The sequence below is a fragment of the Eschrichtius robustus genome, chromosome 1 (assembly GCF_028021215.1).
Source record: "Eschrichtius robustus isolate mEscRob2 chromosome 1, mEscRob2.pri, whole genome shotgun sequence".
In the NCBI taxonomy this organism is placed as follows: domain Eukaryota; kingdom Metazoa; phylum Chordata; class Mammalia; order Artiodactyla; family Eschrichtiidae; genus Eschrichtius; species Eschrichtius robustus.
In genome coordinates this window covers 46,011,359-46,033,745 of record NC_090824.1, presented here as the reverse complement: position 1 = coordinate 46,033,745, position 22,387 = coordinate 46,011,359, and the positions used below count along the sequence as shown (strand labels likewise).

Genomic DNA, 22,387 nt, shown 5'->3' with positions numbered 1-22,387 from the left:
ACATGTGAGCTGAGGTAACAGTGATTACAATTTGAGAGTTATCTTTTAAGAAAGGGGTAGGAGGGTAGTTTTGTCATCAAACATCTAACTTTCTGAGTTTCTCCACTCTCTTCCTTAAACACAGTGACTGGAGCATTTTAATGGACACACTGGTAAACAAAAAAGGAAATAGCTGCTTCAGTCCACTCCTGGCCACTTGCTTGACTCAAATATTTTCTTTACTTGGTGTCATAATCGAAATGATTCAAATTCTGCAACTCTGTCTAAACTCTTCACTCACCACGTGGGTAGAAATTACACGGACAAACCTAAGGTCTAAGAAGCCTAAGGGTTAAGCACATATAGATATAACTATAGATATGAAAAGGAACATAATTCAGGAAAGTAGAAGTGAACCCAATATACAGGAACCTTAGAAATGGCTGGGTTGATTCCACAGTCCCTCAAATTGGCTGAAACATCTGCTTCAGTGGTGTCAAGTTACTTCCATAGTTGGTGTCATTGGTTTTGATAGAATGGAATGAGAGGATTTGGGCAGTTTCCTTTTAGGACTGCTTGATTTGAAGTTCAACTTGTAAGATTCTACTGATTTCTATAAAATGTATATATTGTCTTCTTGTCTAACTTATAAATAATGACAGTGTAAAGTCAAACAGCAGTTTTCTAAAATAGATTTTCTAGGATGACACCCAGTTTTGCCATTATAGAAACTGACAAAAGAGGACAAATGAAATGTACAAACGATTAATGCAGCAATAAAAGTCTGCCAGAAACATTCTAATTTACTTCTTAAAAGCCTAAATGTTTAAGTGATAATGTGAAGGCAGAAACATACATCTTTGCTCTGCCCAAAGGCCTAGCCTTCTGTGGAGTAATAAGGGCTGACACCAGTGACAAGGACTCGCATCATGGAAAAACCTCTCCAGGTGCTTTTCCCTGCGTCAGAATGTGTTCACTTCAATATGGTATGAAAATGAGACTGAACAGGGAAAAAGAGATTTGGCAGTGGGTATTTGTCAGCCTTGTTGGCATGTTCTTTGCAGCTCTGTCTTCTTCTAGAGTCTCCATTTGTTTTGTTTTGTTGCATAGGCGAGTGTATACTTTCTCTTCAGAGAGCGTGTGACTTCCTCCCTGGGCTTGTCGGGAACACCCGGTCCACCCCCTACATCTTTGCTTTGTAGCCTGCTCTTTCTTCTTCCCCCAGGATGAGGTGGAGTCTAAAGCTGTTTGGGGGAATCATCTTCTGGTGTCCAGATGTTGTGAGCACTGGTTTTCCAAACTTTTGGACAAGAAGCAGAGCACAAGCATGCAGAGTTGAGGCATATAACCTTTCAGATTTGCTTTTAATCTATTCCCTGAAGCAATGAGACAGAGCATGTTAATTTTAACCGTAATAATTAATACTCCCTTCCCCCTCCAGCCCCCGACACAAATCTGTTCTTGGCCATGAATGTGACTGGTGTTGTCTTTTTTTTGCATGATGTCACTGATTAAATACCCAAGTTTTTTTTGTTTTTTTTTTTTAATGTATTCTTGCAGTACTATTAATCTTTTCTTCCCCAAAGATTCCCACCACAGGGCCTCAGATTACTGGTTGTGGCACCACAAAACCAACTAAAGAAGAGGAATCCAGGGTCTAATGTCGTTTCGCCACTGAGCCTTACTCAAAGATGTTGGCTTTTTTAAAAAGCAAGTGTCTAGAATTATGCATACAAGTGGTGTTAGCAGAACTCTACTCTTTGAAAATGGAAAGCCTTCAGTAACAGTTCCTTAGATGCTCTGAAATCAGTGTTCTCAGAAGAAACTCTTGGGATGGCACCTGAAAGATGCCTGTTAAGCAGGCCTAAACTAAGGGAATGAACAGACACACTCTCCCCAGTAACTTTGAAACAATAGCCATAGCTATTTTATAGCTGGCAATGGCTTGAGCTTTTTCTCCTTTAAACTTGACAAGTATCAAACCACCTCCTGCAGCAAAACTCTCAAATTGGTGTATTCAGCAAAGGTTCTACTGATACTCCTGAATTTTGGGGAGTAGGTCTAGAAAAGATTGTTAAAGTACACCATTAGCAACACGTAAGTCGAATATTCCCCGTGCTTTTTCATAGCCTGTTGACACACGTAACGTGTATCACCCGAGTAGGGAATTGACCCGGACCTTTTCATTCGGGAAAGAAATTCTAAGTTAATATTTAAAAATAATATGCAAATGTTTGATTTCCTCATTCTACTTTTTAAAATCCCTAAATTAGAATGAGTTGTTTTTGTAAAGTTTAGTCATACTAGCAATTAGATTGAGTTCTCTCACATGAGCGTCTAGAATTTGAAAAATTAACAAAGCATTAAGTTTTTCTGTGAAGGCCAACTTCTTGAATTAGAAATGGAGAGACTGGCTTAGGAAGAAAGAAGAGTGAAATTGCAAATCATGTCTATGAGGCTGAACTCATGAGGGCCTGATGAGGCTGCAGAGCCCAACCTTGGGTTGAGAAGACAGGTTATTGGGTTTGATGAAAGAGAATGACATTAGGAGTATGGGTGTACTTAATGCCCTTATTCAAAAGGAAATCAGCTTCAGCAGTCTAGATTCTAGACTCCAGGGCAAAGTGCTGAGCCTGGAGATAGGTGGAAACTCACAGTGGTAGCAATGAGACCTGGTGGTGGAGTGAACTTGAGGAGGTAGTGTAACTGTGAAAGGCACCAGAGGACTTTAAGCATACGAGTTCCCGAGGCCACTAGGTGCCCGTGGAACTCAGCAAACACAGCAGAGAATAGCAGTCATCTCTATCATTTATTGAGTTCGGGCCTCAGTTTTTAACAAAAAACTGGGATCCCCATAAAACAATAATTGTACTTCAAATCTGATGATGAAAAAAATGACAAAAAGAGCTATGAATTCAGCAAATATAAATGAATTTATATTTTATTAATTTTAATACTCTCTACATACATATGAAAACCACATATAGCACAGCGTCTCATCTACTAGCCGGCGCACGTAGGGATTCCCAGGTCCTTCCACTACCCAGGGGCCCCCAGCTCACAACATAGGGATTATTGAATTACATTGCCTTTCAGGGCCTTGCAGCTCTGAAATGTTATTAATCTATGCTCATAATACTAATTTTAAAGCATTACTTGCATTCACTGTATAAATTTAAGGAGAACAGAGAAGTATGCAATGTATCTTTGAAAGATCTCCATTACCGTTTGTTAGGATAAAGTTGCAGTGTAAGAGTTGAGCTTCAGTCGTCTGAACTGTTTGTGTATGAGGATCACTTCACTCCTTGACGGTGGGGTACAATTCTTAACCTAACAGTGGACCAAGGAAATAGCTGGGCCCGTATCCCAAACCTTCCTCTTTCCACAAACCCCATTATTTGTCATATCAGAAGGCAGGAGAAGTAGTTATACCTAATTTTCTTAAAAGAGTCTATCTTGAAAAGTCTTTTCCTGAACCTTATTTCAATAGCTAAAAATCAAGGCAAAGTCAAGTTTGGTCACAGGAAAGGGGACAGAAATCTGATTTCCAGGCTTTCAAGAAAATACTTAAAAGAACAGAACCCAGCGCCAGGTATCGTATTTTCCCCTAAAAATGTGTTGAAAGTAGTCTCATGAAAGATGCTTGGAGATGAAAAAGAAATCATAAGGTTAAAGGAGGTCAGAGACGGCGGCTGGCCCCGAATGGTATGACAGAGTTTTTGGCCAGATTATAAGACCCTCTGTCCTCACATCATACTGCTCCACTGCTGAAGCAAGATTATTTTTAGCTGCTTTTCCCATATTTCAACTAGACTTGCTCAATATTTATTATTTATTTTTAGTTTACTTGACGTTATAAATGTTCCAACTATTATAGTACTCTACTGTCATATGTACACATACATACATACATATATATGTGTACATACCTGAGATTTCCTATTCCTAAAAATATAAGCGATACGGGCTCTATACTCTACACAGTATTAAGTTTTAGCTTCAGTTTTTTCAAGAACAAGAGTCACAATTTTGCCCCCCTGGGCAATTGTTAGAATGAATCCCCCCCTGAAATATGCTGTCCCTCCAACGCTCATTATTATAAAGTCACAAAATTCAGGACCTCGGTTCAGCTGGAAATTGCTAACTTCTAATCAATAGTGAGACTTTTTTTCAAGTTGTGCTTAATTCTGCATCATTTGAATATTACTCTGGGGCAGCTTAAGTCTCAGTGGAGCGCTGCTGTTGTCTGGCGTGCAGCAGTCAGCAAGCGAGAACATTCAAAAGGTCTGCCTCTAGCTAGAGTTATTCTGGGGCAGCTAACACGGTGTGAAGAGCTTCTCAGAAGCCTGACTTCACTGCTCTCCCCTCCCTACTCGTAGGGAAAGGAATGTTATTTATTTATTTTTGCCTGAATATCCATCCTTCCTCCATTTACCACCACTTCAGATGAGTTCTTTTGGTTGAAAAGAAAAAGGAGTCATGGGACAGCCATCCACCCTTTGCCCCGGGCCACCTCATTCCTTCCACTGCTGTGTGGCCTGTTTTCTCACACTCTTTCTGTCCATGGCGTTTATTCTTTCCTCTGCTATTTTATGCCAAACAAAGTACTCCAGCACCTGAAGTAATACCAAATTCGGCTCCGCGGTCACCATTACCTCTACCTGAAGATTTGTCTTCACCCCAAAGTGGCCTTGTCGGCAGGTGACCTGTCACCTGCTCCAGTCTCCTTCCCACAGGAAGGTGAGCCTGTATTGCCTCCAGGCCTCAGTTCCCTTTGGAGAAATGAGGTGTTTGCCCCGCACAACTTGGCTTTCATGTAGGTGTGGGCCCCCGCTGGCTCTCAATCCACGGCCCTCTCTGCAAACCAAACCAGAAGCTTAACGAGAAGCACTGTGCTTGGTTGCTATGGCAGGTTCGCTCCTAAGGGGGCATTTCTGAGTTTGGTGCCAGCTGTGGGAATCTTTATGATACAGACAGGGTGGGGCCTTAGGTAGAAAGTCCCTGGGAAAAGGTCCTTGTACCTCAGGTATAATCGATTTTTATTGGAGACAGAGACCAACCAAGCTCGTGCCATAATCCCTGTAGCTTCAGTCAAGCTCAGGGATATATGAAGAAATGGGTGTAGATTTCTATGAACAAATCCCTGTAAGTCCTGGGAAGTTAGGTAAACATTTAGTAGATTCCTTGGACACTGACAGCCTCCCCAAGGACACCCATCAGTGGGGAGGTAGCATGGATTTTAAGAAAACTTTCGGTGGAAAGAAGCAAATTGGCTTCATCTAATAACGGAATTCAACTGCTACCTGTGTATGGTATTGTTCTCCACATCCAAAAACGGGGACTCTCTTAGCAGTGTCACCACTCATGGTTATGGATTCAGTTATAGCCTCTAACCAGGTGGAATGCTAAGGGTTCCAGCAGCTCTGAGCTGTGTGTCTCTCTTTGGCAAGGCCTGTTTTTATGGTTTCGGGCTCACTCTAATCCTGGCTGTGAAGAGGAGCCCCCGTTTCCACTCTGGGCACACCTGGCTGGCACCATTCAGAGCATCCACCAGATATTCTGAAATGGTTGCAGAGGTACCAGGAAGCAAAGACATCTAAGCTGGAAAGTCCCAGCACTTGGGGCAGCCCTGAACAAGTCTGCCCAATTTTGTATAAATACTTAGACAGGCATGAAATGAATTTTCTGGATGTCTGGCTTTTCTTCCTATTGGCTTCTCTCTTCATTTTTGCTGCTGCTTCCTTTTTCTTTTTTTCGTTTTCTGCTTTTTCTTTTTCCTTTTTCTTTTTCTCTTGCTAATTCGGATCCAACCAGGTAGCAATGCATTTTCCAGGGAGCCTTTTTAAATAGTTTCTTCCATAGTCTATTTAGTGGCAATGCAAGCTGTTTCAGCCTGTTAGGATCCAAAAAAATTTTTAACGGTGTTCCCTTTGCATATTTTGAAGTTAGATGATAATTCCTTGCCTTTGATAGAATCGACCCAAATTAGAAATTTCTCTGGTTATAGATACTAAACTCGGCAGCTCCCTTTTTCCCTCCCTTTTTTGTTAATAAGGAAGTTTCTACCCCTTCTGATTGTCCCTCTTTCACACACAAGACTGCCCTTCTGGCCACATGAAGCCAAACGGAAACACTGACAGCAGAGGTGTGAGCCCCGTGGCTCTCGGGGCCTGGTTAATGCCAGCTGACCATGAGCAGCCTGCCCTCACCTCTACTGCCCCAAACACACTTTTTGCAAACACTCAGACTTTTGGCTCTGGTCTTTGTCTTTTTAAGTGGGGGGCAAGGGAGCCTGCTGTTCAGGTCTCTATGTGGGTGCTGCCCCAGCAGAATGCAGTTTAACAGAAAGCGGAACTTCTTACATTGGGATGTCAGGTCTGCTGACTAAAAAACACACAAAGATGAACGCCAGCAAAGCATTGCTAGTCCGGACTTGGGAGAGTAAATACCTCACTGGAGGGGATAGAGCCTGAGATGGAACTTAATGGCTTCCCTGAAAAATGTTTAAAAATGCATGTGGCTCAATTCCATGTTAACACTGCAGCAGTCAAAATAAACTGGACCTGTCAGTAGCCAGCGCAGAGAGAAAGTTATGAATAGACTTATTTTGTAAGGTTGTCACTTTACACGCCCAGAAAAACCAACCAAGGGTAACGTCGGCTCCCTCGGCATTGATTTTGGTTAAATCCCTGCCTTGAATGACCTCAATTTAATTTGGCTAGTTATATGTGAGTTGTTGCTTTTTCCTGGTTTTCTGGAAAAGAAATTAAAAATGGGGGCTACACAGATGTTGCCCACTGCACGGAAGGGCTGAACACGCACCCCGCTGGCTTCTGAATGAACGCCTTGTTACCTGGAAGTGTTTTCAATATAAAGTTTGGCATTAACCTGCGAAGCCAAGAGAAAGAATCGGCCCTTTCACGCACAGCTGCTGTGTCCCGTACCCCTGGTAGTGTTGGGCCCCTCGCTGAGCCTGCACCCCCTTCAGAGGTGATGGTTCCCCCGATTCCTGGTTGGAAGGACTAGTCCACTTCGTCTAGCTCAGCCCAGCAAAGATCCCCAACGATGATGACCGGCCTGCCTGCCCTTCCAGAAGTCCACCCTTAATGACATGGGTAATGTCGGGTTTTGTGTGTTTCCTCCCCTGCAAAAAAATTATCCAGGACATGTTCTTTTCAGTCTTGGCAGATGGCCACTTAGCCAGGCTGTCAAGCCTCACCTGATTTATGGGGCTACTACTCCAAATCCTGACTTCTAGAGTTGGAACTAAACCCAGATCCCAACCCACAAAAGCACAGGTCTGGGCACTATAGATGTAGCCTCCCTGGAGAAGCCCAACCCACCCAGAGGTACAGACAGCATCCTTTTTAATCACCCCAAAGGGAAGGGCCACCCCATGCCCACTGATGCAGTAATAAGACAGCGCCATCTCTCAGGGTGAAGAGGTACTGTGGGTTCTTCTGTGGCCCAGGCTAAAGGGGGGGGAATAACCTATTTCATTTTATTTTTTTTTTCCAGTTCTCTCAGGCCAGGCACACCACAGCCCTTTGAAACGATCTGTGTCCCTTACCCCACCCATGAATGTGCCAAACCAGCCTCTAGGACATGGATGGATGTCTCATGAGGACTTACGAGCTAGAGGACCCCAGTGCCTCCCATCCGATCATGCCCCCCTGTCACCACAAAGCAGTGTAGCCTCTTCAGGAAGTGGTGGGAGTGAACACTTAGAAGATCAGACCACTGCTCGTAACACATTCCAAGAAGAAGGTAGTGGTATGAAAGGTGAGTGACTACCACTGGCAACAGAGTCCATCCCTTTATTTGGAATCAGGAGGGTGAGAAGAGAGGTAGGCAGCAAGGAGGAAAGAGCCCGCCCCTCCCCAGGCTGATGGAGTTGACCGTGGAGGAAAGGGCTTGGATTCCCCTTCCAGGGCTTCTTGCCAAAACCTGGGAAGAGCAAGAGAGGTCAACACCCTCTTTTTTTTGAATGCAGTGACTTGCGGACAATTAAATGTGTCACAGCTGGCGGTGACAGCATCTACTGTTTGCACGTACGTTCCTCGGTCTGCCCTGTTTGTAAAGACGCTGAGCTGCTCCAGCCTTCTACCTCACTGCTCTGGCCGGGGAACCGTCAATAATTTAGCAAAACAAACCACAGGATCTTTTTTTCAAATCTCTCTTAGTGTACAATCGTAGTGTTGCTTTCTTTCCTCTCTCCCTTTTCCTTTGATATCCAAAGAAGCTTGCAAACCCTTTTTCTCTGCATCTGTTTAAGGGACATGAAAAAAATACCACTGAGACTCTCTGACAGTGTTTTAAGCCTGATAACAGATTTGCATACAGGTGATAAAGGCCTTTTTGTGCAGCATAAATAAATGTTCCTACATTGCCCTGTAAATCTCTCCTCTTCTAAAGATACTCATCGGGAGATAGAGATTTCCAAATTACCCATGGTAGGTTCAGAGAGGATAGGCACATTCTGTATTTTTAGATGCAAGTTGTTCAAGGGCTGGGAAGCCCTTAGGGAAAGATGCTCATCAGAGACACACTAATAACAGTTTTAGATGGAGAAACAAGAGCTAGTCGTGCTCCTGGGACCACGATGCTGAGGGGAGGCTCTGAGGGTGCCCTCGTTGCTGGCATGCATAGTCCTGAGGTTGTGCTGTTTCTGATCGTACCCTTGAGAAGAACTAGTGTTGACATAGGAGGCTGTGTACTGAGTTTCCTCCCCACCACAGAAGCGTGGCACAGGGAGATGCCCGCCATTGCCCAGGGTGCTGGTTGTAAGTGAGCGCCAGGCTGAAAAATGGAGCTTGTCCACCAGGGGACATGAATCTGACACAAAGACACTTCCCTGGAGCATTCCTCCCTCCCAGCTGCTCAGGCCAGCATCCTCCCATCCCACCACAATCTGTGGTGGATACTGTGCTGAGTGCCCAGAGCGGGTGGGACACATCTTGATGTTTTCCTCTCTCTGGTGATACAAATGAGTCATTAAAGGTGTTTAACAGGCAGCAAAAACAATGGCTCCTTTTGGCACGGTGGGGATGTGTGTCCTCTTTTCTTTCTCTTTCACAGTTCTCGGGGAAATGTGTCGTAATTTTGGAGACCTACCCAAACCCATTTTTGAGTTTATGCTACATGGTTCTGTGTTCAAGCAGCTGAGCCCGGGGGATGGGTAGCAGGGGAGGCTCAGCCATGCTTGGCCCAAGAGGGGTAGAAGTCATGGTTACTCAGGACTAGCTTCTTGCCGAGTGAAGTGGAATATCTGGGCAAGTGTCTGGACAGATGGTTTCCAAGAAAGCTACGTGCAGTTCTAATTGGTAACCTTGGGAAGGAGGCCTGGCCTTTACGTTGAAGGGCTTGGAGGGTCTTGCAGGAAGCCTGTTGTTCTCCAGGACACAGGCCTCGCCCAGAGGAATGCTGGGTCTGCTGTCTGCTCATAGGAGCTTCGTTATCTTTTCTTTCTTTTTTCCTTTTGCTTTCTTTTCTTGGTTTTCTTTCTTTGTTTTTGGTTGTGAAGCCCTCTGTATACCTTAGACATTCTCCCAAAGCAGGTAAATGTGTGCTCATTGCATGCTGGCCTTTCGAGGTGAGAAATGAGTAATGAGAGCAGGCTTTTAAAGAGAAATGAATGAGAGAAAAATGGAATAAATGTCCTGTCCCTGTTTTAGAATAAAAGCCAAAATATTCCAAAGTTCAAGGAACATCCCGTATATCAGCTTCTTCGATTCCTTCTTTTCGAATTGGTGAGAATTGTCCCCTCAGAGCTTCTTCGATCTGAAAATGATGCAGATAAGATCTGATAGCCAAGATTTTCTTTATAGGCCCAAGGCATGTGGTCAGAAAACAGGCTCTTTGGTGACAGGACTAAACAGAGGACCCTCTTCTGTGTATATCCACCTTCTGCTGACCTACTGAATGGTCCTTCTCCCAACGTATACAGTCCTTAGTGAATTAAATGGCAAAGCCTATTTGAAGGAAGGAACATGATAGACGATGAGGGTTCTATGTGTGGGAAAAGTATATTTGCAGTTCAGCTGGTAGGTCAAGCCGTAGAAACATCCACACCTGAAAACAGCATCATTCCAGAGTGTCGGGGCCAGTGTTTACGCCACACGAATGCCCCTCCCCCGCTGCACCTGGCAACAGCTTCCCTCGAAGGCCACCCCTGAGGACTCCCACCATCCAGCGCTGCTCAGGATGGCCTCCCAGGAGAGCGCAGAAGCAACCCTTAATGAGCCTGTCCTAAGAGTGTGTCATCCGATTCCCCTGTCCAAGAGCAGACACCGGTTTAAATTTCCAAATTAATTTGTATTTTTCTGAGAAATGGAATCTGAAATCAAATGAAGTGCTTTTAAAGAGAGCTAGCTCTTCCTCTTGGATCCACGTCTCTTCCTTTCTGTGACCTGGCCCTTTGGCAGGAGTGTCAGCCTTTTAAAGCTACTTTCTGGTCCACCTCAGGATGCCATCATCTAATTGCTATTTTCCTACTCTTTAGACACCCAGTTTACGAGAACAGCAAGGAATCTGTAGTAGAATTTGGAGGAGTTCCAAATCTCCAGGGGATGCATGTCAGCCCTCACCCCACACCTTGGGAAAAGAATAAAAATTCCCGTAATTGAGCTTAATTTAGTGTGAATTCATCTTTCTTGACAGCAGCTGTGCATACTTCGCCGAAACGCTGTGTTCATCTGAGGCTTCCTTTTCATCCAGACAGATGAGCCAGGTTTGGCTACACATCGTCCCTTAGGAATGTGCCTCTTGGGTCCAGAGTGGGAAATAAAGCTCACAGCCCAGCATTCTTGCCCTTTTTATTTTTCACAAACAACCATCTCTCCCTCTTTTTGTCTTGGTGTCAGCGTTCCCTGCCAGGGATTGTCACTAAGTTCTCTCCCAAGTAGACCAGCTCCTGCTCTCAGAGGATTAACATCATCTGCCTGCTTTGCTTTGTTTTTCCTTTTATAGTAAACACACATCCTGAAGGTTTAAGTCAGCTCTGAAGCACAGAGTGGATGTCCCTGGCAGTAGGGATCTCAAACTAATATCTCAGGCTCAGGGAAGCATGGGATCAGCTACTCAACTAGAAATTAATGAACAGAAGTGGGACACTGAGTGGGAACATGGAAGTTTCCCCTTCAACATGCCCTGTGGAGGCTACTGGTTATACATGTTTGCACTGAATAGGCTGACTGTGGTTTCTAAATTCAGTTGTCCTTGTTCCTTGCAAAAGCTTCACTGTGACTTATCCCAGGGGAAAGATTCTTGATTCTAAGTTGACACTCAATTATATTCTTCTCCCCCTCCATGTCACATGAGTAGAATGTGCTCTCTTACCCCTTCGCTCATACAAAGCCTCCAGGTGGCCAAGAGGGGAAAAAATGACATTCCCATAAATTCCTGAAAGGAAGAGAAAATAGAGAACAGAATTTCATTGGTGGGAGAAGTACATTTGCCCCTCCTATTAGCATCACGTCTTCAGAAATTTTGTATAAACCCAACACCTAAAGGCTCATCCGAAGGCAAGGGGTGTTCATGAGTGATATGGCTATTCTATGGGAACAGAGACGAGGGAAGAAAGACTGATTAACAGGTTTCATTTTTGTCCTCAGCAAGTCAGCTGCCTTTCTTGAGCGCTTGCTGAGAGAGGCTTTGGACTGGTTATTGGGGAGACAGAGGTGAAGGAGATGGTTCCTGCCTCAAGGGACTCGCTATCACGTGAGCAACAAACAGAGACCTGATGCATGTGCACATCTGTGAACATATCTTGTCTCAGAGACTTGCCCTGGGTCGAGGCAGGCAGCAAGGAGTGCCCTAATTCAAAGTGGAGGGAAGTCAAGGAAAGTTCCTGGAAAGGGAGAGGCCTGGAGCTTCAGCTCGGAGCAGGATTACAGATTAGCCAAATATATAAGGTGAGGGAAGGGCATTCTATGCAGAGGGAATGTTATTCGTGAAAGCATGGTTATGAGACAGCTTGATCAAGTGCATCATCCGATGGCTTGTGTGTTAGGGGCACATGGCAACAATGTCTGGAGAGGGAAGAGCCAGATGCTAGGCATTGCAAAAGATTGGAGCTTTTATCCTGACATGGAAGGAATTTAGCAGCAGAATGACCTGCTTGGATTTACATATTAGAAATAGGGCCTGAACAGAAGAGTGGGAGGCATATCAAAGTAGGGGAGGGGCAGGGGATCCTGGATTTGGAGGCCAGCTGGGAGGTGGGGGATGTTTCAGTAACTGAGGAGGACAATGAATTTGGACCAAGCCGAACAAAGGAGACAAGGTAGTGTGTTCGTGGGGTCTTCGTAAGAGAGACCTGAGAGAGCTCTGAATTGAATCGTACTGATTGAATGTAGACAGGGATGGAGCAAGAGGAAATTAGGACGATGCCCAGCTTTTTGCCTGGGACATCTGGGTAGCCCATGATGTCATCGACAGCAAAGAGTAGATTGGGAAAGAAACAGACTGGGAGGACAGCGTGCGGCAGGGGCTGAGCGTGGGCACCTGTAGAAGATTCCAGTGGAGGCGCTCCAGCCAGGACCACAGTGCACCATGCTCTCCCCTGGCTCAGCCCCCCTAAGAGCCCTGGCTCCCCTCCTCACCTGCACAGTAAGCATTCTGCCTCCCTGCGGTGAAGTTCATTTGGGGAATTCACTAGACTTCTGGCTAGTAAGGCCCGTAGATTTAGTCTCCTAAGACTGAGAAGCTCCATGATTTTCTCATTGCGGTTGTCGGTGTGAGAGGGGTAGAGATGGGGGGTGGGGTCTGTTTCTCTTGAGATGAGCTTCAACCTCCCCATTATGAATTAACATTGGCTGGTATACTTATGAGGTACGGCACTATGTTAGTGTAAAAATATAGGGGTAATTTAAACTTACATTGTTTGCGCATAGACACGATAAAGGTAAAAAAGGAACCTTTGGGTCCAGTAACCTTGATAGAAACATAGCGATTAAGAGCGGAGGGAACCATGAAAATAGGCTCAGGTTTTCTAAAGAATCTTTCTTAGATGAAACTTACGTAAACTTTTTTTCTCCATAGCAAAGGAAATATATTGCCTATTCTGAAATAGCTGGTTTGGGGTTTTGAGTTGGTTTTGAAATGTAGACCTTTGAACTTCTGCCTGTCTTAGAATGAGATGAGGAAAAAAAAATATTGAGAAGTGTTATTTTGGTAAGACAAAGGAACCCATCAGAAACCTTTGTAAGAAAGGTTGTGAATACAGCATTTCTGAGGGTCATAAGGATGTGAGTGACGGAGAGGGAGTGACACAGCCCCGTGTGTGGCTGGGACACTTTTCAGCATGGCTGTTATGGGAACAAGTTACTATTTTCTGAATGCTGACTTTCTAGATGCTGCCTCGAATTCATCTAACTTAAAGGCCAGGATTTAGTAAGCTTACTTCACTTTCTTTATTCCCAAATGCCAACGTACAACCTGTGTGGATAGGTCCTAATGGGCTCAGACTTGTGCTTCCTCTTTTCAGATAGGCTGAGAGGCCCTGATATCTTTGAAAAGTAAATCCCCAGGATTCCCCCAAATTCTAAAGGTTGTGAGACTTATAGCTGCTATTTCTTACAAAGTGTATGTCTTCAGCTAAAGTGCTTTAAGGACAGCTGTCGATGTGGAACCCAGCTGCTGTTGACGCAAAGCAGGCTAAGAGTAGAAAGCCACTTACGGGTGTCATAGCCGATGGAAACTGCGAGAAATTTAGTCCTTCTGTTTGTATCAAACCCTTCAAAGAGGGTATTTTACCCAAACTCGACCATCTCTGTGCCTTCCAAGACCCACACATGCTCCCCACAAGTGTGGAAGCCGGAGGCCACCATGGACACGTCCCAGGATGGCGGAGCCCACTCCAGCTCCACAGGAACCCGAGACCAAGGCACCTTCTTTCTTTTGCTAAAAGGCTGTTATGGAATGGGGCTGTTCATTCCGCTCTGGCCAAAAATAGACAGGCTTCAGTTATCTTAATGATGCTGTTAGACTTCTTCATTTTCGAAAGACATGTTTTCCTTCTTGCTTCAACCCTGAAGAGTTAGTCCCTTCTTGCTCCTACGTTGGCTCTTCTCCCTCAAAGACCAAGGATGCAGTCATGTCTTGGAGAGAGAGAGGGAGTTGTTTGAGATTAGCCTGGCTCTCCGTGGCGAATGGGAGTTGCTCTTCCATTTGCAGGTACCAGGACCACCACAGTGAAGCCTCTTGTGGCAAAGGCGGCTGTTCATGGTTCTGTCTTCCAGGGATGCCTTACTCCCTGCCCTTTACATTGCTCCCCATATTGAGCCCTTCTGCAATATTGGTTCCATCTTTCTCTCTTGTGGGGCCTCCTTGTTTGTGGGGCAGGTGCTGCATGGCCTGTTGACCTGAATGATATTTGCAGCCATTCCAGCAGCAGGCATTTGAGCAAAGCAGCCCAAGTTCTAACTGGAGCCCAGCTTCTGTGTGAGCTGTAATATGCACCACAAAGCCTCTCTGTGGCTGATTTATCCAAACTCTAAAAGGTAAATAGAAAGCGTAATTGGAAACTTGACCCATTGGTAAAGACCAACAGGTAGACATACTAGCGTATAAAAGATGGGTGAAGCACTATTATCAAAAACGCCCATGAGAAGATAAACCACCGTGGACTGCAGCAAGATGTAGAGGAGCTTCATAAGGATGGACGCTGTGGTATGGGAGCCCACTGTCCACACATGGGTGGTGCTGCTTTCTCCCAGAAACTTCCTACCCTTTGCCCTTGTCAGTTTCCTTCATGGGCTTCTCTTCCCTCACCTTCCCCTAAAAGCCTGGTACTCCCAGGGCTCCACCTTGGCTCTCCCCTCTTCCCTGAGTAATCTCACCCACTTCCGTGGCTAAAACAACTACCATGTGCTACTGACAAGGAAAGTGGTTCTCCAGCTCAGCCCCCTCTTCAGAGGTCTTGACCAGCTGACTTCTCCGCCTGGGTGGCTCAAAGGTGATGACACTCAGCTGACCTAAAATGGAGTTCACCATCTCTCTCCTCTCACCCCAAATCTGATGCTCCCCTGTACTTTCCTACCAAACCTACTCAGAGGAACCATTTTAGGCTCCTTTCTCTCCCTTATTCCCTGTACTTCCTTAATCTTCAAGTGCTGTGGATTTACATACTTTCCTTCTCCTCTGCCACTGCCCTCCTGAGCTTGGATTCATCTCCTGGCCTCCACTCCCACTTCATCCAGCCCAGCCTTTACATCGACCGCCATTATCATTCTTACATACTCATCTGATTTCAACAGTTTCTCATCACCCAAGCCAAGGTTGACTCTCCTTGGTTCGGCATTAGAAATCCCAATCATCTGACCCTTGCCTATTTGTCCCATCTTATGTCTAAGCTCTTCTCTAGAATTCACCCAAGCCTTTGCTTGGCCTGGAATGCTCTCTTGCATCTCTGCTTTGCTTATGCACTGCTCCTGCATCCTCAGATGGCTTCCTCAGACGGCTTCCTCATGATGGTCTGCCCAGTGACTCCAGGACCAATGCTACTGTGAAGCTATCCCACTCCTCAAGGCAAATCCAAATGCCCATTGTTCTGTGCCCATCCCCCGCCCCCCACCCCCCACCCCACAGAACTTTGAGTAGACTTAGCACTTGTTCTGCAACTTTTATAATTTTCTTGTGAGTTACCTGTTTTTTTGTATTAAAAATTCCTTGATGGCAGGGACATGCCTAGCCCCCATAATAGGCATTCAGTAAATGTTGAGTGAGCAAATATCAGGATTCCCACACTTGGCAAGGAAGTCAGCTCCAGCATACAGTAAAATCATCTTTATCTTTCTCACACTGCATAAGAGAATAACTTTCTAGTCTGGGACCTCCATGGGCATGTCTATCAGAAACAGCCCAGATGAAGTTAAATGGCTGTGTACCAGCCAGAGGCAGGAGCCCAGGCGGCATGCATGCTTTCAATCACGTATCAGCCACTCCAGGAAACACCCCTGTTGGTCTGTGTCTTCCAACCATAGGCCTGAGGTTATGTTAGCTGGTTCTCAGCTTTGCATCCAACCATGTAGTATCTGGACCATGGGAAAGGACCTGAGCTTTTAGTTAGAATTTGCCCCTGGCCAACATCTTACAGAATCTAGCCTCCAAGTCATTGGAATTCCTGGCTTCAGAGGAGTGAAATGGTCAAGGCACTCAGTTCTCTGGTGTGTTTCCCTCTTAATGGAGTTTTGTTTTAATCCCTGGCAAAGGAAGGTGCCTCACTGCCAACCAGGGGGTGAAAGATTAGTAAACTACGTTCTTAAGGACTGGGACTTCCTCTTCTTTGTTCATCAGTTCACGTTGCAGGAGGAGATGGCGCATGGCACTGAGCTAGGAACTGACCCTCTAGGAGCAGGTTCAACATGCCTACCCAAGGCACATATGGCCAAGAAGAGCTTGCATTTCCCTGGAACATAGCCAGAAATAACTCTTCAGGAAGGCCTAACTCACCATGTTCTGAAGCTGTGTAGGAGCCTTTTCTGGGGAAACGACTCCCAGTGACGTACATTTTGATTAAATGAGTGAGGCAGGCTCTTCATCCCTCTAACCAGGGAAATTCTAGTTGTCAAAATACTTTTATAGAAAGGAATGAGTACTGATTGGACTGAGACTTGCCAAGACAAGATTTGCACCCCACTCTCCCTGACTCTTAAAACACCGTATTGTCACCTTGGCTTATAAAGCACCCAGTTTGCAGCATGATTTAGTAGCTCGGGATTCTATTTGTTTTATCATCAGTGGATTTTGCATGATTAAGCTGTAGGGCACCCAGTGAAAATTTAGCCCATGAAGTTACTCCATATTCTTTTATGACAGATTGTACCCAAGCATAGCTTTGGGTTACCCAGACCTCTCTGAATCATGATCACTGAGTTTTCTGAGCAGCTACTTGGGGCCTTTCAGAGATGTAAACAACAAAAGTGAAACCTGGTGACAAAGCAGTAACATGTTAGTGGCCTAAAAGCCAGAGATATATCTATTTGCTGCTCACTCTGTGGAAGTATTAGCATTGTTTTAACAGCAACAAAAGCATGATGGAGAATCAAGTCTGGTCGAATAGTTCCAGGATGTCACCGGAGGGAAGCAGATGTCCTGAACTCTTGATCCAACCACGGCTTGAGTTGAGGAGGATGTGAGGATTGGTACTATGTGGCTGGGGAAGCCCTGTCTCTTGTGGTTAACAATGGTCCCAGAAGGACTCTCCACTTGTCGCAGTAGAATGAAGGGCCTCCAAGCACAGAGTCAAGTGATTTCTTGCCTGAGATGACTGAGTCTGTTCCTAAAATGCCATTGGCTATCCAATTCTGTTTCTCCAGAAATTCCTCCTCTTTGGTCTTCACATTACTGCAAATCAAGAAGTAACCTCACCAGGCCCACTCTCCCCTGCTATATCTTTGAGTCTCAGGTGATCGTCCCATACCCATATTCCCTAAAACTAGGTTGGGTTCACCCAGGTGGCAGGGCCTGATATCAGAGTAGGCCAGGCCTCTTTAATCAATCCCAGTTAGCTACTCTAAACATTAAAAAATTAGAAGTTTCCTACTTATTTTGTAGTGTTTGTGGATTCTGTCAGCACCTCAGAATAAAGCACTTAGCGATAGATAGTATCTTGCAATCAACATGGTTAGTAATGGATAATAATTCATAGAAAGCATGAATAACGTTTATCCAATGCTTCAGCATTTCAAAGACTTTACAGTCACTGTTTATTCAGCCTTCCCACTGATGGACTATTTGGTCCTCATTCTACAAAAAGTTGATGCAATGTAGGAAAAATCTGGGAATCTGGCAACCTGGCTCTAGTCCCCATTTCACCACATACTTGCCCTGTGATCTAGATTTAATGACTTAATTTTGCCATCTGTAGAATGAGCCGGGGTGGGGGAAGATGATTCTAGAGACTTCTCAAAGATCCTATCAGCTCAAAAACCCTGACTTTAAAGAGCATGGGCAAGTGCTTTGTTTTGGTTGTACTTACCAAGGTAATAATTCTCCTGTGGATTTTCAATACAGTTACTGTTTAATTTTCCTAAATCTAGAATCCCAAATGTAGGAATTATTTCAGATGTGCTTTGGAATTCCCATTATCCCATAGTCTAGGCAGTCTTTGGACCTTTCAAGTCCTGATATGTGGTTGACATTCGAGGAGAACGTCAAAGACACATCCAGATACATGACTTAGCTAGGAGAAATGGTCAGCAGACACACACACACACACACACACACACACACACACACTATGTGGTAGTTTTGGAGTCCAGGATGCCCTTATTCCCACTGGGGTATAGGAAGTCAGAAGAAAGATGAGGCTAAGAATGACAGCAGCTCCACCCATGGGGAAAGTGCTGCTGCCTGGATTTTTTCCTATCACTGTGGAAGTGGCAGAAACAGCATATGGCGATCTGCACTAAACCTAGAAAGAAATTATCTTGAGGATGAAGACTCATCGTATGTAGTTTATGTTCTAAGTCAGCTCTTTCGAAATCAAAAATGAAGCCGTCTGGCTAAAGCAGTGAATCCCTGACATTTTTTGGGTCGTGAATCCCTTTGAGATCTTACAGAAGCTGTGGATGACCCTCTGCCCAGAAAAGCACCCATATATTCACAAATTGGGATGTAATTTTAGAGAATTGCTATATGCTCTGAAGCCCATGGACCCCAAGTTAGCCACCCCCTGGTGTAAAGAGTAAGGGAGCCCAACAGTGGGAATATCAGAACTAGATCAAGACTTCTAAGTCTGTAATTTGCTGCCAAAATTAAACAAGTAGTAACATAAAGGTTTTTTTTTTCTTTCGTTTTTTTCCCTCTGACCACCACCTTCTTTTCCTTTCTCTCTTCCCACATCTCTTGTCATCTCTTCTCTTTCCCTCTGAATTTCTCTCCCCATCTCCTATGCATCTCGCACCACAGATGTTCCAGCCTGGTTAAAAAGCCTCCGCCTGCACAAGTATGCTGCGCTCTTCTCCCAGATGACCTACGAGGAGATGATGGCCCTCACTGAGTGCCAGCTGGAGGCTCAGGTATGTGCTTGGCTGGCTATCCCCGAGAAGGTACCCTGGGTGGAATCTGACGTTCAAGTCCAAGGCAGACCTTGTTTGAACCCATACCTGTACCCACCTAGTAGCTTGCCTTGTTCTAGGAACTGCCAGGTGCTGGCCAGCATGCCATGGTGAGTAGGGCTGGGTTCTTGCCTTCAGGGTCCAGTAAGAGATGGGAAGACGAGCAGGTAACCACAGGGCAAATGAGGGTGAGAAGGAGTGTTATGAAAAAGAAATAACCTAGGTGCACACTTCTAGGGTGCTAGGGTAGAATCAGAAGAAGTAACATTGACCAAGACCTCAAAGAGTCCGTGTCCCTGCTTTTGTTTTCCTGGGCCCCTCCCTCTGTCTGCCCAGCCAGGGCTGGTTGGGAGGATGACAGATTGGTTGTGTATTGTCCAGTCCAGTTACAAATCACCTGACTTCTAGTAGTTAGGAAGTAGAAGCACCAGCTCCTGTCTCAGACCTTCCCCAACACTTGTCCAAAAACACATTCAAACTGATCTTAGTTGGAATGGAGAAAGTTGTACAAAATATTTTCTTCTAACCACCCTAAATAACATAGGACAGCAATCGAGAATGGGATTACCCCAGGTCTCAGATGTCAGTTCCCTCTGTGTGCCATAAAAGGACAAAGTTCCTCCTTCCCTCTGTGGATACCGAAGCCCAGGCCAGTCAACAGAGCCCCTGAAACTAAGCATGTTTCCTACCATGCTGTGCTCGGGCAAATAGATCTGACCAATGTCTTTGTTTCCCTTGTTTAAAATGCTATTTGCATGTTTCAAATTGACCTCAGTTTCCTTTGAGTGGTGATTTGAGAGAATTAATGGTCTGAATGGGCTAATAGTATTTCCCCTGCAGGAAGAGGAGATTATACCATTTGGGGCATGGCTGGTCTGGACGCAGACCTCCCAGCAGATCCTGGTTTCCCACTGCATATTCAGTATCCACAGTTAACCTCTGCAGGCCTGGCTGAATACCAGTATTGAGTTGTAAGACAAAGCCCAGAGTCACTGCACATTCTCAGAGAATGAAAGGCCCTAATTTCAACTTCCTAACACTTCTCCCGCTGCTTTTTTATCTCGATCACTCCTTGAGATCCCCAGGACTGATGAGAACTTCTTCTAAGAGCATTCTTGTGTTTGGGTCAGAGTTGAGAAAAAAATCTCGGTCATCAGTTGTTCGACATGAGAAAAAACAAGAAATAATTGACACAGAGGGCAAAGCCAGAGGCCAGCACAGACTTTTCAGAGTAAAAATTCACTTGAACCCAAAGTCAAGGCTAAACAGAAATATGCCCCCAGTGCTTCATCTTAAAGAGTGGGTTTAGACATCATTTGAGTCTTAATTTTCCTCAGTAAAGGCAATACCTCTGGTGTTCCCACCTTTAAGAGAAATTTTATGAATATTTGTGAGAGTCATCAGAAGTTTATATTAGAGACCTGATTTGAGAAAGGATCTTCTATTTGGAAATTTGCAGTCTCTCTAGTCAACAAATGTTTAACTGAATCCTTGGGCTCACCACTGATGCACAGTTAAAAAGATAAAATCCATAATCCTAACTGTGAATCCTAATCCTCTATCTGAAGTGAGGAAATATAGGTTTAAGTTCTCTATTTTAGTTTTCCTTACGGAGAACCAAGAGGGACTGCAAACTGACAAAAACCAGCCAGTATTGTCTGACACCAGGTGAGAACTGCACTGGATTTCGTGTCTCCTCGAGATGGGTAAACATAGGAAAGCTTTGAGAAAGCAATGCGTATCTCTGTATGGGGTTGGAACCTTCAGGGAAACTGGAACGGACCGAAATGATAAAACCTGGACACAAGGAGTGAGTGTATGACCTAAAAGTGATCTTTTAAGACTATGAAGAAATTTCATGCTGAATGGGATAATTGGCTATTTCTCGTTCTCCTAAAGGTCACAGCCAAAAGACACAGGCAAATGTGTAGCCAGATGGAGTTAAAGTATTTAGTAAGAAGAGGTTGATGATCATGGATATTGAGGAGTTATAATATTTAGTAAGAAGAGGTTGATGACAATGGATGTTGAAGAGAGAGACAAATGGATATTTACTAGTCTGCACACATGTGGGAACCAAGAAGACAGTAAAGTACTAAATAGCTTCCAAGAATCTCTAAGCTGATGCTTAAAAATATGTTTTTAAATATAACTTTTATTTCATTATAGAATGTTACCAAAGGTGCAAGACACAAAATTGTCATCAGTATTCAGAAGCTCAAAGAGAGACAAAACCTCCTGAAGTCTTTGGAAAGGGTAAGTTATTACCAGGTGATGGACCACTTCCACCTTCATCGTGGGAAAATGGGCCAAGGGAGATTCTCGGTTGAATGTGTCATCGGCAGATCTTGTAGGGAGTATCATGCTGTTTCCTTACCAAAGTCAGAAAAAAATGAAATGATTTTGAAGTGAAGTTTCCAGGTTATACATGCTTCTATGTAATCTAACCGCTGAAATGTACTTATTCCCTGCGTCCAGGCATCCCACAACTGGCCATCCCAGAGCTCTAAGGAAACGTTTTATATATATTCCCTTCTGCCTTTTATACGTTTGTAGAGATGAAGGAGGTGTTCAGCCCACAATCAGAGGCTGCAATCTTGACACATCAGTGTAGGGAACATACAGATGTGCTTCATTCCTGCTGTCCTCCCAGGGAAGGATCTTATTTTGAGAAAAGCTGCCCCCAGAGTGGCAAACACCAAGTAAACCCCAGGCTTCAACAGAGAGGATCAAAATCATTTGACGGACAGGCACGGTAGGCTCTCCAGAGAAAAATTTCAGACATTAACTTACCGGAATGGGTCCCTATGACTCTGATAGGAACCATCTCAAAAATGCACAGTGCTGAAAAAGAGTTTATTCCATTGTTAAAATCAGTTTATTTGCCGCTACCATCCCTTTTTGTGTGCTGCCTAAGCATGTTCTCTTCCTATCATGGTATCTGGATGTCACCATAGTAAGGATGTCATTTTTAGGGCTTGGTGACTTTATGAGTTCATCTAAGGTCCAAAAGAGAGCAGACGTTGTGAGCCAGTGCTACCTCGGCCCTAGTGTGGAGATCCTTGTATATTGCTGTCGGGAGGCAGTTGGGAGTGGTGGGTGGGAAGGTACTGACATTTGCTGCCCTCAGAGCTTGAGTTGTAATCTCTTCCAGTAATCCCAGGGTGCCTTTAAAAGGGAGCAAAATATTGAGGTAGGTGAGGCTAAAGCAAGTCTTGTAAGCACATAAACATTTTAATGTCGTGGGAATTTTTTTTACCTTTTTCACAAAGACGTGTGGCAACATATAAAATTATGCTTAATGCATATCTTATAAAATATAAAGTAATATGTAGTTACAGAATATG

At 44.6% G+C, this 22,387-nt stretch overlaps 1 protein-coding gene across 6 annotated transcripts in view; it reads left to right on the top strand.

The window, feature by feature from the left end:
* Nucleotides 1-22,387, top strand: part of SAMD4A (sterile alpha motif domain containing 4A) — a 224,660-nt gene that overhangs the window by 164,056 nt on the left and 38,217 nt on the right. For 4 of the 6 annotated variants that reach the window (XM_068545287.1, XM_068545268.1, XM_068545277.1 and 1 more), the window contains 3 exons: nt 7,498-7,761; nt 18,892-19,001; nt 21,210-21,296. In XM_068545287.1, the coding sequence (XP_068401388.1) occupies nt 7,498-7,761; nt 18,892-19,001; nt 21,210-21,296 (461 nt within the window). The remainder of the gene's footprint in view (nt 1-7,497; nt 7,762-18,891; nt 19,002-21,209; nt 21,297-22,387) is intronic. The other 2 variants (XM_068545313.1, XM_068545305.1) reach the window with 1 other exon arrangement.